The sequence below is a fragment of the Poecilia mexicana genome, unplaced genomic scaffold, assembly GCF_051168715.1.
Source record: "Poecilia mexicana isolate PSO_F unplaced genomic scaffold, ASM5116871v1 scaffold_4, whole genome shotgun sequence".
Classification (NCBI taxonomy): Eukaryota; Metazoa; Chordata; class Actinopteri; order Cyprinodontiformes; family Poeciliidae; genus Poecilia; species Poecilia mexicana.
Window position 1 is genome coordinate 13,192,917 of NW_028263373.1, and position 16,040 is coordinate 13,208,956.

General features: G+C 37.7%; 1 protein-coding gene across 1 annotated transcript; it reads right to left on the reverse strand.

The window, feature by feature from the left end:
* Positions 1-1,269: 1,269 nt before the first annotated feature.
* LOC106906812 (uncharacterized) lies at positions 1,270-15,347 on the reverse strand (the record flags this gene model as incomplete). The annotated part of the gene is made up of 30 exons (XM_088005259.1): positions 1,270-2,839; positions 3,011-3,064; positions 3,173-3,226; positions 3,356-3,409; positions 3,512-3,565; positions 3,783-3,827; positions 4,949-5,002; positions 5,085-5,129; positions 5,807-5,860; positions 5,959-6,012; positions 6,086-6,193; positions 6,277-6,330; positions 6,504-6,548; positions 6,645-6,698; positions 6,789-6,833; positions 7,370-7,423; positions 7,505-7,549; positions 7,634-7,687; positions 7,792-7,836; positions 8,007-8,060; positions 8,169-8,213; positions 8,291-8,344; positions 8,533-8,586; positions 9,121-9,228; positions 9,441-9,494; positions 9,773-9,826; positions 10,855-10,893; positions 11,673-11,792; positions 12,089-12,142; positions 14,148-15,347. Coding segments are annotated over 30 exons (2,922 nt in total), but the record flags the coding sequence as incomplete, so codon positions are not given.
* Positions 15,348-16,040: the final 693 nt, after the last annotated feature.

Here is a 16,040-nt window from a genome sequence, read left to right on the forward strand (position 1 = left end):
AAGTCCAATTTTACCCTAATCACAAAAGTAGTAAGTTGCTTTTATACAACAAGCATCAATGTTATTACTTCCCTAAGTAAATACATGCTGTAGTATAATCTAGCTGTGAACAGGTGTGGTTTGGTCTTCTATTTTACGGTCCGACGTAAACAGGAGACTCCACCAGATTGATTCTTACTGTATGGTGCTGCTTTATTATGGAAAAAATAAACCAAACCGTGTACGTTTAGGAGAGCGACTTTTTTGTAGCCTTTTTCTGATTTATAAAGATTGTCAGACTTGCATCTCCTATCATACACACTTCAAAATGGCATGTGCTTTTTTCTTTCCTGATTTGAATAAGTGCCTAATTGGCATGGAGCTGTCTGACACATTATATTTAAACACCAGAAAAAAAAGAAGGTAATGGATTAACAATTTAAATTTGACTCCAATCAACTTAAACAATGTATGAAATGTACAAAATATAAAAAGGATTCAGTTGTGTTTGTAGGAATTTGTTGGGTGAGGTGATTGTTTTGATAAAAACAACAACAACAACAACAATTTATTCAGTTGCCTGCTGAATAAATTGACTAAGATTAAATACTGAATTTTACAATTTTTGTTTTTTCATTGTGGGATTATAGTACTTGAATAAAATCTGGATTCACTTTAAGATTTTAATAATTGATCCCAACGGACCGGAGCGCATCGAAGATGCTCAGATTATTTGTAGTGGTTAAATTACCAGTACAATAAGAAGAAATCATATGATCAGCAGAGTTTTATTAATATACCTCCTCACCATCGAGACCAGAAACTCCCTCCTGACCCACAGCTCCTCTGAGTCCCTAAAGATACAATGATTACAGATATTACTTTACGTTACCCTGCTAGTCTTGTGTACAGACAATAAACACAAAAGCAGAAACAGAAGTGGTGATAGAGGAGAATTTCTTTTATATTCTTGACCTTGTCACCTTTAAGACCAGACAATCCTATGAGTCCTGGAGGCCCATCTTTACCCTGTGTGGGGAGAATAAAATTAATATGGCTTTGCAAAGATCTTGCTTACCCAAACACCATGACTAACTAAGATTTAGTAAAGCAATGAAAAAAAAAAGAAAGTTCTGCTTTTATTCAACCTCTCTCACACTAGAGCCTCGAGGCTCTGAGCTGATCTGGTGACTAACCAAAAGAAATCGTAGACTTTCAGCAGACTGACATGAAAGACGCATCCTGTTTTCTGCTCACATAAGATGCTGTCAGCAGATATGCTAGGAGACATTCTGTCAGTCAGAGGTCTAAAAACATCCATCCATCCATTTTCTTTACACCCTTGTCCCTTAGTGGGGTCAGGAGGGGTGCCGGTGCCTATCTCCAGCTAACGTTCCGGTTTTATTTAAGTTTATTTTATTTATTTAAAATATATATTTTTTTATTTCATTTTGTCAAGTTTTGTTTGTACACCCTGGACAGGTCGCCAGTCTGTCGCAGGGCAACACAGACACACAATCATGCACACACACTCACACTTAGGGGCAATTTGGAGAGGCCAATTAACCTGATGGTCATGTTTTTGGACTGTGGGAGGAAACTGGAGTACCCGGAGAAAACCCACGCCTGCACAGGGAGAACATGCAAACTCCATGCAAAAAGACTGGGGCTGAGGATCGAACCCAGAGCCTTCTTGCTGCAGGGCAACAGCTCTACCAACTGCACCACTGTGCAGCCCCCGGTCTAAAAACATTAAAAGCTAATTAATGTTTTGTTATATGATATTCGACTTTTCTCCACGGCTAGCATTTCCGCTCCGAAGTGAACGAGCTTAGGTCTCAGGTCTGAGACCGAGGCATTCAATCATATGGTGTGATTCCGCAAAGCACAGAGTGATTAAATGATGAAGTTCACCGCTGCATACACTGGTTGTGTTTCCACATCATAGAAACACCCTCTTACATATTCAAATAGAGCTCAAAGCACTCTATCCAAACAGAATGCTTTGTGTTTTGGTATTTAGTTCCAGTAACATTTTGGTCAACATCGTGACCTTTTAGGTCAGACAGGCAGGCAGAATGGCAACAGGCAGAAAGAGAAAGAAACGAATGAAACCAAATAAATGAAGTCCAGCAGTAGATAATTCAGATTAAACTCACAGGATAACCAGTTATTCCATCTGGCCCAACTGGACCTTTCAGTCCTTTGTCACCTGAAGGACCTCGTGGCCCTGCCTCACCCCAGAGCCCAATGTTACCCTGGATACCCTGTGAGGAAAAAAAACAAAATCATGAAAACAGAAATTTAACAGAGAAATTGTGATTTTTAATCATTATGGTAAATGTGATGATTTTGAAAAAAACAACAACAAAAAAACAAAACAAGACAAAACAAAACAAAACAAAAAAAAAAACAATTGCTCGCACAACCCAAAGATGTGGGTCAATGATTGGTCAGCAGTATTTATTTCATGTCTACTATCTAATTAATGAAACTCCAATATCTTACAGGAGGTCCCGAGTATCCTTTTGGTCCAGGAGCGCCAATTTCTCCCTGAGGTGTAAAATGTTAATTAATAAAAAAATAAACTCAGAATGTCAAACAGACTTTCAATATTTGTCCTTTGAAAATAATTCAATGTTAAACTGCAGCAGCTCAGCTAAATTACTCACTGGGGGCCCCTGCTTTCCTCTTGGTCCTTCCTCACCTCTTTTGCCCTTTTAAAAATCATACATTTAAATGTATTTTATCTTCTGTGGCAGCAATATGTAATTGAATACCTAAAATATGAGTTCTTAATCCTTACCTTTGACCCCTCATTTCCTGCTTGACCCATGGGGCCTGGTTTACCTTTAATCCCCTGAAGAAACAAACATATATATTTTTAAGTACTTCAACATGACCGATGGCACACACAAAATGTCAAAAATAATCTCATTTAGTTAACCAAATAGAGCTCAGATACTTAAAAAAACAAAACAATGGTCTCTGCTTTTCATCGTCTATAGATGGCGACCGTGTTCAGACGTACTCTGTCTCCAGGTCTTCCTGCTGTCCCCTTTGCTCCTGTGCTGCCAGGTCCTCCCTGGTTATGAAAATAAACACATTTAAACATGATCTGTATATTTTGATCTATAATTTCTCTCACAAAGAAAATAACTTCAGGTAATTCTGTTTCCAGTCAAATACCTACACTGTTCCCTACAAGGCCTTGAATGCCAGGAGAGCCTAATTTTCCAGGAGATCCCTGTGGAAAATACCAGGTCATCACACAATGATTTCAGTAACAGCTGAGCCGAAGTTTGTCAAGGCCTCTAACCTTTCAAACACATTAACAAGTGTAAAGTAACATTCACGTTGTTGGGAGTGAGCTTACTTTTGGTCCTGGAGGTCCAGCATCCCCAGTCGTTCCATTTTCACCAGCTGGTCCCTAAAATATAAAAAAGCCATTTAGCAGTTTATTACACAAAAGCAAGTCCTAAATTTAAAACATAAACTGACTTACAGGAAAGTCGTTTAGAGAATAACTTACTTTTGCTCCGATTTCACCATCCTGCCCTCTGCTGCCTGAATGACCCGGAGAACCCTGAAACGCGATAGGACAGCAACAATAAGCAGTCTAATTAACTTTTCCATTTCTCATCCGTATTTAGTGGATGAAACTTGGCTTTTGATAAAAGCTGAATCTTCAGGTTACAGCTGTTGTTGCTTCAAAAACTTTGTCAGGATATGATTTCTGTAGCTGATGAGTGCAGGTGCAAAAACGTAAAAAAAAAAAAAAAAAAGTTTTAAATTAAAATCACCTTCGTCCCTTTTGGTCCTGAAACCCCTGGAACGCCACCCTGTCCCTGCACAAACATAACATGACTTTTTAATCATTACAATTGCTCCAAATAACAAAACATCTGTCAATGAATCTTTTCACATTGAAAAGATTTTCAGTGTGGAAATCTTCATGATTATGGGAAGCATAGATTATTGTGTTTTCCATAATAAACGTTGTCCCATTTAGTAAATAAATTTCTTATTTACTTTAATCTATGAGTAACATCACCTATCTCCCTACCTTAACATATAGACATGGAATTTACTTAGTTTTTACTATATTGTTTCAGTATTTCTATATTCACTTGCATTTTTTTGTATATATAGATTTTTATATTTTTTATATTGGTTCTGTCCTGTCCTCTGTTCTGCTGTAACAATGCAAATTTCCCCACTGCCTACTCTAATTACATGGGAGACTATTCTTGGTGAATGTTTGTGGATGAAAAAAATTATCATGAATTCATCAAAACGCACCAAAAATAAAATAATAATAATAATAATAATAATAATAATAATAATAATAATAATAATAATAATAATAATAATAATAATAATAATAATAATAAACCAATATAAAATCTGCTTCTGCAACCAAGTTGTTTAAGTTGTCTAATTAAAAATGATTTGAATATCCCCACTGGAAATTTATTTACTATAATCTGAGGAAGGATTCCACCTGCACTTTATGCAGATGACTGATGGTATTTGCATATTGGTAATAGTGCACAGATGTAATTGTCAGATCAAGTACATGCTGGACCAGATGCAACCTTTAATATTCAGTCCTTAAAGTCTTCCTTAGGATTTTAGAAAAACAACAAAAGGAAACATACTTAAACAAAAATGAACTTGATGTTGACAACAGTGAGGTTTCTGAAATATGTTGGATCTTCGTGCTCTGCTGAATTATTCATCATTCAGCCTCAATTTCTACTTTGCGATAACATTTCTTTTATTTATACAGTTAAAATGGTTAATTTTCCACTTATTTCCATGCCTTTGCATTGCATAGAGGTTTAATAAAAGCAGCTTATTCTTGGAAGTAATAGATATAAAAAAAGCCAAGAGCAGATCTTTATCTTCAGGCTGAATATTGGTGTCAGGTGTGAGAACAGCCAAGGAAATATGGCCACACAGGAACCTTAATACCAGGTTCTCCTTCAGGTCCTCTCTCTCCTGATTTGCCCATCTCTCCCTGCAGGCAGAAAGCACAGCCACAGCATCAGATCAGCCATCAGCATTTAAATGAAACAAATCCTTCTCTTACTCCGACTCACAATGGGTCCAGGCAGTCCAGAAAATCCAGCTCGACCGCCTCGGCCCTAAAACGCAGCAATAACCATAAGTCGCATGGATGTATTATTCATGCAGTAATCTCACTTCACATGAAAAGGCTCTGGGCTTGGATCAGATTAGATTTTTCTGCAGTGGCTCGGTCGGGTCATAAGGCTGTCCCCAGTAATGTATGGAAAGAAAGAAATCCCATTTGCAGTCAGCTGAAAGCCACGTAGGGGAGAGATACTGCAATCATTCTGGAAACACAGTGAAACATGGTGGTGGCAGTATCATGCTGTCAGGAGACTTTTCTTTCGCAGTGACAGAGAAGCTGATGGGGAGATGGATGAAGCTAATAACAGGGTGTATCTGGGTGAAAAATCATGTTAGGGAAAGTCTGGTGTCTGAGGTGGAGAATCACTCCCTGTAGGTCAAAGACAAAAAAGTCACAGCTAAACGTCCAGTCGAATATTCAGCGTTAAATTGTTGATTCATGAGGGATGGATACTTACGACTCCCACACTTTTGAAAATTTAATTTAAATATTTTTCTAAAATTATGAGTCCTTCTTTTTTCTACATCACATAAAAATACCAACAAAAATATGTCAAACATTATAGTTGTATCTTGAGAAAATGTAAATACTTTACTGTATTAATATCACTATTAAATATAAACACTTCCTGAACAAATCATGGTAGCTTAGCATACGTCTTTGTTCTACCTTGACTCCTCTCGAGCCAGGACTTCCCTGATTGCCACTCTGTCCCTGATCTCCCTTTAATAGAGAACATAGACACAGAAAAAAATTTAAACATTTTTCATGTTCATTTTTCTGCTTTTAATGTCCAAATCCAGAGATTTGATCGAGTTCACCTTGGGTCCTTCTTGTCCCTGCCTCCCTTGCTCTCCCATAATGCCATCAGGTCCCTTAATCAGAGAAAGATTCATCTTTAGTATCAGAAGTGATTCTGTCTTCATTCATCTAATTTATTTCACTCACAGCGGGTCCAGGAAGTCCCATCAGTCCTCTTGGTCCTTCCAGTCCCTGTAGCCCTGTTGGGCCCTTACGCCCTTTCACTCCCTGTTTTCCTGGAGGCCCTGGAGGTCCCTGAACACAAAAGTTGAACAACAGAGTCACTGATCTGGTTGACCGTCTAAACGGACCTGATCAGCTGGAAGGATCAAACTTACAAGGTCTCCGTTGAACCCTGTGCTTCCCTTCTCACCTTTCCGGGCTTTGGCACCCTGATTGAAACAAACACAAACATAAAAGTCCACATTTAGATTTTTAGTTTCAAAAATGAATTGTTGCAGATTTGCAAGAAGGAATTAAACACGCATGGTGGACTCATTTTAGCTACAGTAAAAAAAAAAAAAAAGAAAAAAAAAGAAAATGAAATGGCTTTATGTAATCTTACAGGATCACCTGAGGGTCCTGGCTTCCCTGATTCTCCAATGTCCCCCTTAAGAAGGAAAATAAGACAATATTCTGGCAGGTTTGTGAATAATGCTAGCACATTTTCACTTCTAAACATTGTCAAGTTTACAAGTGACCTTACATTCAGTCCAGGAGGTCCAGGTTCACCAATTTCACCCTCATCTCCTTGATCTCCCTGGTAAAAAAAAAAAAAAGAAAAGAAAAAAAAGTGCAAATTAATGACAGCATTCATTTTGTTTTCACTTGCTTGATTGGACATACTTACAGGATCACCTTTAGGTCCTGCAGGTCCAATCAGTCCAGGGTTTCCCTTTGAAGAAACAAATAGAAGTTGCCTTACTATCATCACAGCCTCATTTTCATTTGCAGGTGTCACTGATAAACATCTAGAAAAGCCTTAAAGTATACACATTTATTGCAGCTGCATCGTCTCACTGAAAACCTTTAACACATGAAACCTTTAATGAGCGTATAGTGACTTACGACAATGGAAAAGTAGCCGCTTTTAACAAAATCAATAATCAATGGTCCTACCGTCAGAGGTATCACATTTATTTTGTAGGGATTATTACAGGTCAATTTGAAATTATGTCCTAATTTGCTAAAAAAAATGTACTAAGATCAAAATTATATTCAATGTGTCTTAAGTTTTCAGTGTGAAATTATGTTACAATAAAAGATTAAATGCTTTTCACACATTTTCATCAGAGGTGCCAGTGAACCTGTGGAGGCTCAATGACACCGTGATCAGTTTTTGTCACTGAGTCACGATTATATCTTATGCTCAATCGATTGCTTGTTTTACCGATAGATAAGTTTCCAGCCAAATGTTTTGACATGCTGTACCTGAGGGCCCTGCACACCAGGAAACCCCACCGCTCCATCTGGACCAGGCTCTCCCTGAATAAAACCACAGTCTTTTAACAAATAACATTTCCTCAAACATCAGCCTGAAGAGCATGCATGTTAACGTCCCGCCACCTGTGGTCCAGCTGCTCCCCTGGAGCCCATTTGTCCTTGATGACCCTGAAAGCAGAAGCAGTTCTTTTGACGACGGTCGTTTTTTATTCCCATGTCAACGTCGCCTGCTTTAAAACTTGTCTCACTTACAGGTGGCCCCTTAACTCCAGTGAGTCCCACCAATCCTCTGGGGCCAATTTTCCCCTGATGAGATAGAATATTGACTTACTGAATCTTACCGAGTCGTTTGCACTACTCAGATGTCGACTGGTGCGTGATGTGGTGAATCGACGCTGTTACCGACTTACAGGCGAACCGGGAGGACCGCTAAAGCCCGGAGCTCCGATTTCTCCCTAAAAAAAGCAACAGAGATTGTGATCAAGGCGTAAGTTTACATGTGATTGGATTTTGATAAGTCACTGCATCCTGTGAAAGTTCCTGAAAGACACAAATCATTTACTCTGAGTGATCTGTGTCGGTACTGTGTCGATAAGACTGATCCAGTCAGCTGTGTGACACTAACCAGAGGTCCTGGTGGTCCTGGGAAACCACGAGGTCCCCTGACTCCAGGTATGCCCTGAACATTGAACACAACATTATTGTGTTTACAGTACAGTCAGGGATGTTATTTTGTAATGCAACAGCAAGGAAAGACGAAGTCTGTGTGTTTCAAGATAAAACTTACACTATAGCCGGGAATCCCTTCAAACCCCTTGGCTCCCTTATTTCCCTGACGTAAAACACGAAATACAAATCAAACGACACGTAAATGTGGTGAGATTTAACGGGTTGAATATTCAATCTGACCTTTGCTCCTTTTCTTCCTCTTTGCCCCTGAGCTCCAGCTTCTCCCTGGTAACCCTGGAGGAAGAGAACGTTGTGTTAAAATGTAAAGAAAAGAGCAAAATATGAATGAATATTTAAGGAAGAGCTGATATTTTTAAGATGTGCAACAACCAAACATTTGTTTTTGTGTTATATTGAAAACACAATATTACAACTTTGCCGTTTATAGTGTCTGTGAAACGTGAAGTTCACTGTAATCTTACCCACTCACCCAGCTCCCCTTTGCTTCCCTTCTCTCCACCGTAACCTTTAAGACCCTGTATGAAAAAAAAAAAAAATACAGAACAATCAAAGTCATAATTAAACAAACACAGGTTTTATAGGTAAATGATTTAAAGTTTTTTGAGTTTAGATGAAACAGACTTGTTGTGAAGGTGCACTTTTTTTTTTTTCTTGGCTGATTTCTTTTGATTTTTTTTTTCCATAATGTCACTGAAGGCATCAGTGTGTTTGAGGTGATGCCTTAAAACTCATCCATTTACCTCCAGTGTTGTAAACTGGTAGATTACAAACAAGCCATCGCATCGTCATCTGGACATTCACAAATGCTAATGCAAATTATTTTGGCAAATCCTAACCACCTTAAAACAGGAAAAGTTTACTTTGATTTTATATCAAACAGTAAGTAAAAAAACGTTAATGGGTGTTTTTATGCAGTGCATGTAATCCAAATAACTGTAATTATGTATCATTTTACAGCAGCTTTTCCAGTGTGCCAAAGTATTTTTCTACTTATTATATGGAAAAGCGAAAACACAATCAGGAAACTTTATGTCTGAGAGCATCAGCACCTGTTCTCCAGGGAAGCCTGTAGGGCCTGATTCAGCATCTCGTCCTGGGGCGCCGTCTTCTCCAGGTCGACCCTGTGGACCCGGCATACCTTGCGGTCCAGGTCTCCCCTGTAGGAACATAATGTTTCAAGAGAAAATAGTCCCTAAAGTGGATTTTTTAATATCGAAAAACTGCCAAAACTAGACTTTTCTATTAACTTTACAAGCAAAAATCCCAACACATGTCTATGTAATTTCTGATCTGAATTATTTGGAGCCAGAGGAGCTAAAGTGTAGCTCTGGATCTGCAGACTCTTTGGAGCTGAACAGCAGGTGCTTACAATTTTCCCTGGAGCTCCTTTTGGTCCTTGCTTTCCAGTATTACCAGGTGGCCCCTGAAAAAAAAAAAAAAAAAAAAATTCTAGTTTATTTTTCATTTGATGTAATTTTATTAGGCAAAATGCACAAAATCCCACTGAATTTTTCACTATGTGTATATCTGTATATTCATTAGTATATGTGTGAATTTGATCATTTCTATTGTTTGAGCCGTCATTATAGAGTCTATTTGTGCTCCTCCTGAGTCTTGAAATGTCCCCTTGGAGGCAAATAGTTATTTGAGTGGAAGTGGATCATGTAACAGGGACTTTTTAAAATTTAATTGTTTCCCTACAACTGGTCCCTCTTCTCCAGGAAGTCCAGGCAGGCCCGGAGGTCCTTTACGTTTCTGCAAAAAAAAAAAAAAAAAAAAAAAGGATACAAAAATTATAAGCATAACATTTCTTTCCTTTTACTGAACATTTTAAATATGGTAAAAATCTGAATGTACTGATAGGTAACATATTAATCCACAAAGTTGTACTAATTGTCACTCCTTTAGAGGAAATAGTAAAAAAAACCAAAAAAAAACCCAGAAGAACCAAATATTGTTCTGTTAATTATCACATAACCTTATGAAAACAATAAGGTCCTTGGAGTTTTGAAGTTAGATGTAGGAAGGATGACATTTTGCTGCAGAAAATTTAGGCAAGACAGCAAAACGCTGCATCCTAATCTGCACACTATTCAGTGAGATTGCTCTTATTTGAGACAGCAGCAGTGAACAGTAAATCCAGATGTTAAATGTGGCTAAAGGACACAGTGCAATGACAAATGTTTTAGACTGAAATACTATCTCACCAATCACCTAAAGCAGCAGCTGAGTTGCTGCTGGACTGATTTACAATAGACTGAGAGACAAATTTAAATAAGTACAATAAAAACAAAGCATTTCATGATAAAAAAAAAGAAAGTTTACATTTGTACAGCACTAGAGTGCTTTTTAGAAGGTAATATTTGTGGCGAAACATCTTCATGAGAGGCTTTAACAAGGTGGACAGACTTAAAGTTAGCTCTTTAGCGGAAACAGTTGAATGATTTCACAGTTTCTGAAATGAACTAAAGTCCAACAATACCGTGCATTGCTTTCAATCTGTTACATTCAGTTTATTGTGCAGGCACATTCATACTGTCCAGCCCAGTCCGGTCCATATTAACTTAAAAAAAACAAAAACAATGCTGAGTTCTTCCGGATCAGTCAGTGATGCTATAAAACTGCAAATAAAACCAATTCCTTAATTCCTTATCAGGGTTTATAAGACAGTTCTCATCAAACCACCTCTACCTTCCCGTACTTTGATTTTATTTTTGAGCACCAGGGACTTCCCTAATAGTAGTGTAACGTAAATGCATCCTAGTGACACAACAGTCGCCTACCGGCCAAGAAGATACCAGCTGTCTGTAGATTTTCTTTTTCTGCAAGAGAATGAGACAAAAAACAGTTGTGAAAAACAATTTTTTTATTATCAAATGAATAAACAAAGTTAAGTGATGATATAGTTATCAAGGGGAGAAGGAGTGTGACAAAGGACTTGCAGAATCAATCTGTAAATAAAACCTGTAGGCTAAAAAAAATCCCAAAGTTAAAGAAAAAATCCCAAGTTAAAGAAATTCAAGAACATCTGCAGCACAGCAGCTCTCACTTTTCTATTTCAAAAGCAGTATTTGTGATTTAATATCAAAGAGACTGAGCAGAAATTCGATCTCTTGGGAGGACTCCAAGGTGAAAACCACTGCTGACAAACAAAAGACCTGTCTCACAGTTGTCTAAAGTACCTCAATGATCCTTTGTTGATGTTATCTGTCAAATTAGGTTAGGATAAACTACAAGAAATCAACTGTCTGTTCCCTGCAGTTTTCTGACTGCAGGGCTGGCATCTTCCATCATGTCACAAATCAGCAGGTGATATAAAATTCCCTCCAGACGTCCAACGGAACCGCAAAGATCGCTAAATGAATGCGTCCTATGGCAGTGACGTAAATAGATAAAGAGCAGAACATTTGTTAGCTGCTTCATTTCTTCAATCTGTTTAATTCAGTAGCTTCTACTGACCCGTTCACACTGCTGTATATTTTCATCTTTATTATTATTTAACTTATTTCACAGCCTCGGTTTATCTGACCATTTTCGCTGCCTGTTGTTTGTATTTATGGGGTTTGATTACTGCTGGTGGAGATCCACAGAGGACACTTACCTTGAAAGCCTCCCACTCTTCTTCAGAGGTTTTGAACACAACAATGGCGGACATCCCAGGTGGCCCAACAGGGCCTCTGTATCCTGTCTGCCCGGTCCTGCCCATGACGCCTTGGTAGCCCTTAGAAGCCAGAGAACAATGTGTTTCTTTGATGAGGAAAACATGTCTAATTTTAGATCATGTTGTCATCATTTGGATGAGCCTCTATTGAAAAAAACAACAACAAAACAACAACCAAAAAAAAAACCCACAGCTGGATTTTTAGTAGATCAAAGATTCATTTTTATGTAAATTCAACCTGTAAAGTTTCAGATGGTACAACAAAAGACTCTCAGACTCTAAATGATCCAGAGCCATTTATGCAGTGTTAATCTGCTTAGAATAAGGTTTGAAGAAAATACACGTTTACACGTTACTTTGTCCCCTTTAGTTCCCGGCAGCCCTGGTAGTCCTGGTGGACCCTGCTGTCCCTAAAGAAAGAATAACGCACAAATTTAGTTTGCTTGCAAAAACTTTACAACAGAATTTTCACCTGTAACCTGGACAAACAGGAAGAAAAATCTCAATCCTGCATAATTAATTTTCTCACATCTGTTCATGGTTTGGTTTCATAAATGTTTCACTTATACACTATTTTCTATATTTTGTAAAAATCTTTTTAAAGTATGTGATAACTACATTTTTTTTATTGTATCCTTACACATCTCTCATTTCCAGCACCAACAAAGTTAAAAAAGTGAATAGATTTTTTATGCATATTAAAAATTATTTATAGATATTTCCAAGACGTAAAGATATTTCAGATATTATTTATACAGATAAAAAATATCCTCTTAAGATGTTAAGAGGAAATCTTAGTTCATCAAACGCAAATGTAAAAGCTGTCAGAATCATTTGTAATACCAAAGATTCACCACATGAGGGAGGCAAAGCTTTTCAATCGAGAAACAAACCCAACCTTTGTTTCACGTCGTCAAACCTTCAAAAGAAAAAGGTTTCGTCTTAGTCCCATTTTATTTTAATTTCCAAACGCTACAATGGAACATTTCAGTAATGCATAAAGAAAGTAAATTAATTTGCTGCACACAAAATTCAACGAGCCACTTTTTAGGATCATACATATTTTACAGCAGTTTTTGTTTTTTCATGAAACATGAAAAGAAAAAAACACATCTATTAAGAGATGTTTGAACTTGATTGCTGTGCACAAAAATTTCTATTGGTAGATAAAATATTTACAGCTTCATTGTCTCTAATTATTTCTATTGTATATATCTGGACATTGGTTTTTGGGTGGAAGATTTACAAAAAACTTTCTGTGATGTGCCATTTCTTTTGCATTCTTTTGTGAGTTCTGAACTTAAACTAAACTGAACTCTATAAAAAGTAAGCAAAACTAAATCGGAATGGACTGACAGTGCTACTGAAATTAATTTGAAAAACACCAAGCTGGATGAAAACAAACTAAAACGAACTAAACAACATTTGTTTGTTAGATTAGAAAACTGGATGTGATCTGTCTGGTGCTGTTCTCAACCAAATCAATCAAACTTTATGTGACAGAGAAGCACCACTAAATCACAGCGAAGGGGCTCCACAATGCTCAATTCTTAAAGTTTAAAATTTTGTTTAAATTAAACATGATACCATGCCTCAGTCTGTGAAGTATTGCTGTGGAGCTACATTTTCTTTCAGTTCAGTGAAGTGGAGAAATTATTTATTGTGTTTGCTCCCAAAAAAAGGAAGGTTTAGAAATCAGCACTTAACTTTACCCTATGAGACTGATTCATAAATCTTTAAAACACTCAGAAAATAAAAGGCTTCCTTTAAAAAAAAAAGACAAAATGTTACATGCTCTTATATGCAGAAGAGAAGATTATTGTTTCCAGGTCTTTATAAGTCTCTTTAAAAATAAAAATCACCCCGGGAAGCTGCACGCCATCAAAAATGCTGCTGCTGCAGGAGTCCTGGCCAGAAAAAATTAAAATCAGAAAAACAATCAGTTACATTACAAGGGTCCTTCAGCCTCTGCAGTGCCTGGTTTATAAATCATCTAGGCACTGAGAGAGCAATGCATTTCAGAACTGCTTATCAGGGATGAACTTTGCAGGTCAGGTTATCTAAGGCCTGTTCGCTTAGTGTTCATAAGGTTCATAAGGTGAGAACAAAACATTTCTGGTCAGCATCCAGTTTTTATGATCGCTGACTCTGGAACAAACTCCCTGAAAACCTAAAAGGTGCAGAAATTGTTGACTCTTTAAAATCCACACCGAAAACATTGTTGTTTTACTACATAAATGTAAAAGACTACAGCAGTTACCTATGTATTAGTTATATATTTGTTTAAAATTTACATTTAATTTATACATTTATTTTTTTTTTTTGTTAACACATTTGAATTCACCTTTGCATAAATGGAGATATATAAATTATGTTTCTAAAAACTTCTCTTGAAAAGTTGTGTTAAAGTCTTACCCTTTGACCTCTGATTCCTGGTCTGGGTTTTGCCTGTACTTGTCTGGATTTGACGTCTGAGGCCTGATTGGCTGCTTGAACAGTCTGTTGTGGCGTTTTGGTCTGGGGTTGGACTCCAGAATTAAACTGAACGATTAAATCTGATGAGGACTGATGGTGGGGTTTGAATTCCTCATTGTCAAAGACCGTAGCTTCCACTGCTGGATGTTTCAAATCTTCCTCCTCCTCCTTTAACTCTTCGTCACCGTAATCTGTATCTGCTCTTTCGTTTCCTCCTGCCTGCGGAAGTTGTGTCGCATTGACTTTAGGAGAAACAGGTTCTAGATGTTCACCCATTTTTACTTTTTCCCTTGTCTCACTGGCAGACGTATTATCCAACTTAGCTTCAAAGTCAGTAGTGTTCAGTTCTTCTCCCTTTATTATTCTGCTAGTAATAAGGGTCAGGTTTGAAGCTGGAGCTTTCTGAGGTGCAGATAAATCCTCTGATTCTGCCTTTTCTTTTTGTTCCTGCTCCTGTTTTGCTCTGCAGTCTTCTGGGGATGAGGTCGTGCCTGCAAACAGTGGCCATGTGATGACTGATGATGGTGATTTCTTTCTTACTTCCTTCATTTCTCCTCCACCCTTATATGAGCTGGAGACAAGAGGGCCTGATTCAGAGGTGGAAACAGAAGTAGGAGTGGGAGCAACATGCGGTCTGTTAGAAAAAGCGTCTGTCATGATTGTTTCTGTGGGATTCTCAGATTGAATATTAGGGCCTGAGCGAGTCGCCTCAACAGTGTCTACGACAGACACAATATCACTTGTGAAGCTGCCATCGGCTGCATGAAGCTCATACTGAGGTTTCCCTGGAGTCGGACTCCTCGTCATGTCTTCAGAGCTCCACTGACTCCCCTGGTTCTCCACATCAGATTTAAAAAGCTCCTCCTCAGTCAAGGGTACAGGATGTGGTTCAGGATCCCTGCCTTTATAATCTTTGCATCTTTCAGTGTCTGGTTTGTCTTCATCTCTGCTGGTTGAGCTTGTGGGCGTTGTTTCCACAATGTTCTGGGTTTCTAGTAAAGCTTTCGTGTGACCATCATGTGTGTGTGAAGCAGGGAACGTCCTCACGGTCGGCTCAGAGGAACCAGCCCGGTTTTCTGGGCTTGATTTGAATCCAGCCTGAGCGGTTATCCCGTGAAAAGAGCCGACCTGTTTGGAATTTTTTCGACATAAAGAAGTTCAGGTTTTATTCAGACATCTTCTGAGAACTGTAATCAAAACAACAATGACATTTTTCAAAACGGCTATAAAGATACTGTGAATAAAACTCAATATTACAGGACAACAACAGTAGTGACAGCTGGCTTTAGGTTAAAAAGATAAGTGAGTGTAGACAATGCACAAAAACCATGAAAGCTAAAGTGAAATCTATTTAAATCAAGTAATAGAGCATAAATAAAAAAACAAATTCCTCTCATAAATAGGTCAGACAGAACAAAAATTAAAAAATAAAAAAGAAATGAGAATTTTTTTTTTCTACGACTTTACTTGCTTCTGTTTACTCTTGGCCAGGTCTATTAATCACATATTAAGGACAACAATGAGGATACAGAATGAAAACACTGACAGAAAATTAGACAAAAACACTTGATTGAGGATATAAACTCTCAGCATTCTTGGCTTTATGGGTTGGACTGTAATATTAAAACTAGCCTTCTTTCATGTTCACTTAAAAAATAATGTATCTAAATTACAGCTAAGGCAGTTCAATATCACCCTTGACAAAATAACAACAACAAAGTTAAATCTGGTTGTAAATCTGAGATGAAAATGTTCAATAGTGACATTTAACATTTTAGCTTGTTTGCTAATGCTACACCTGCAGAAAGTTTAGGTAATCTAAGTGAGAATCAG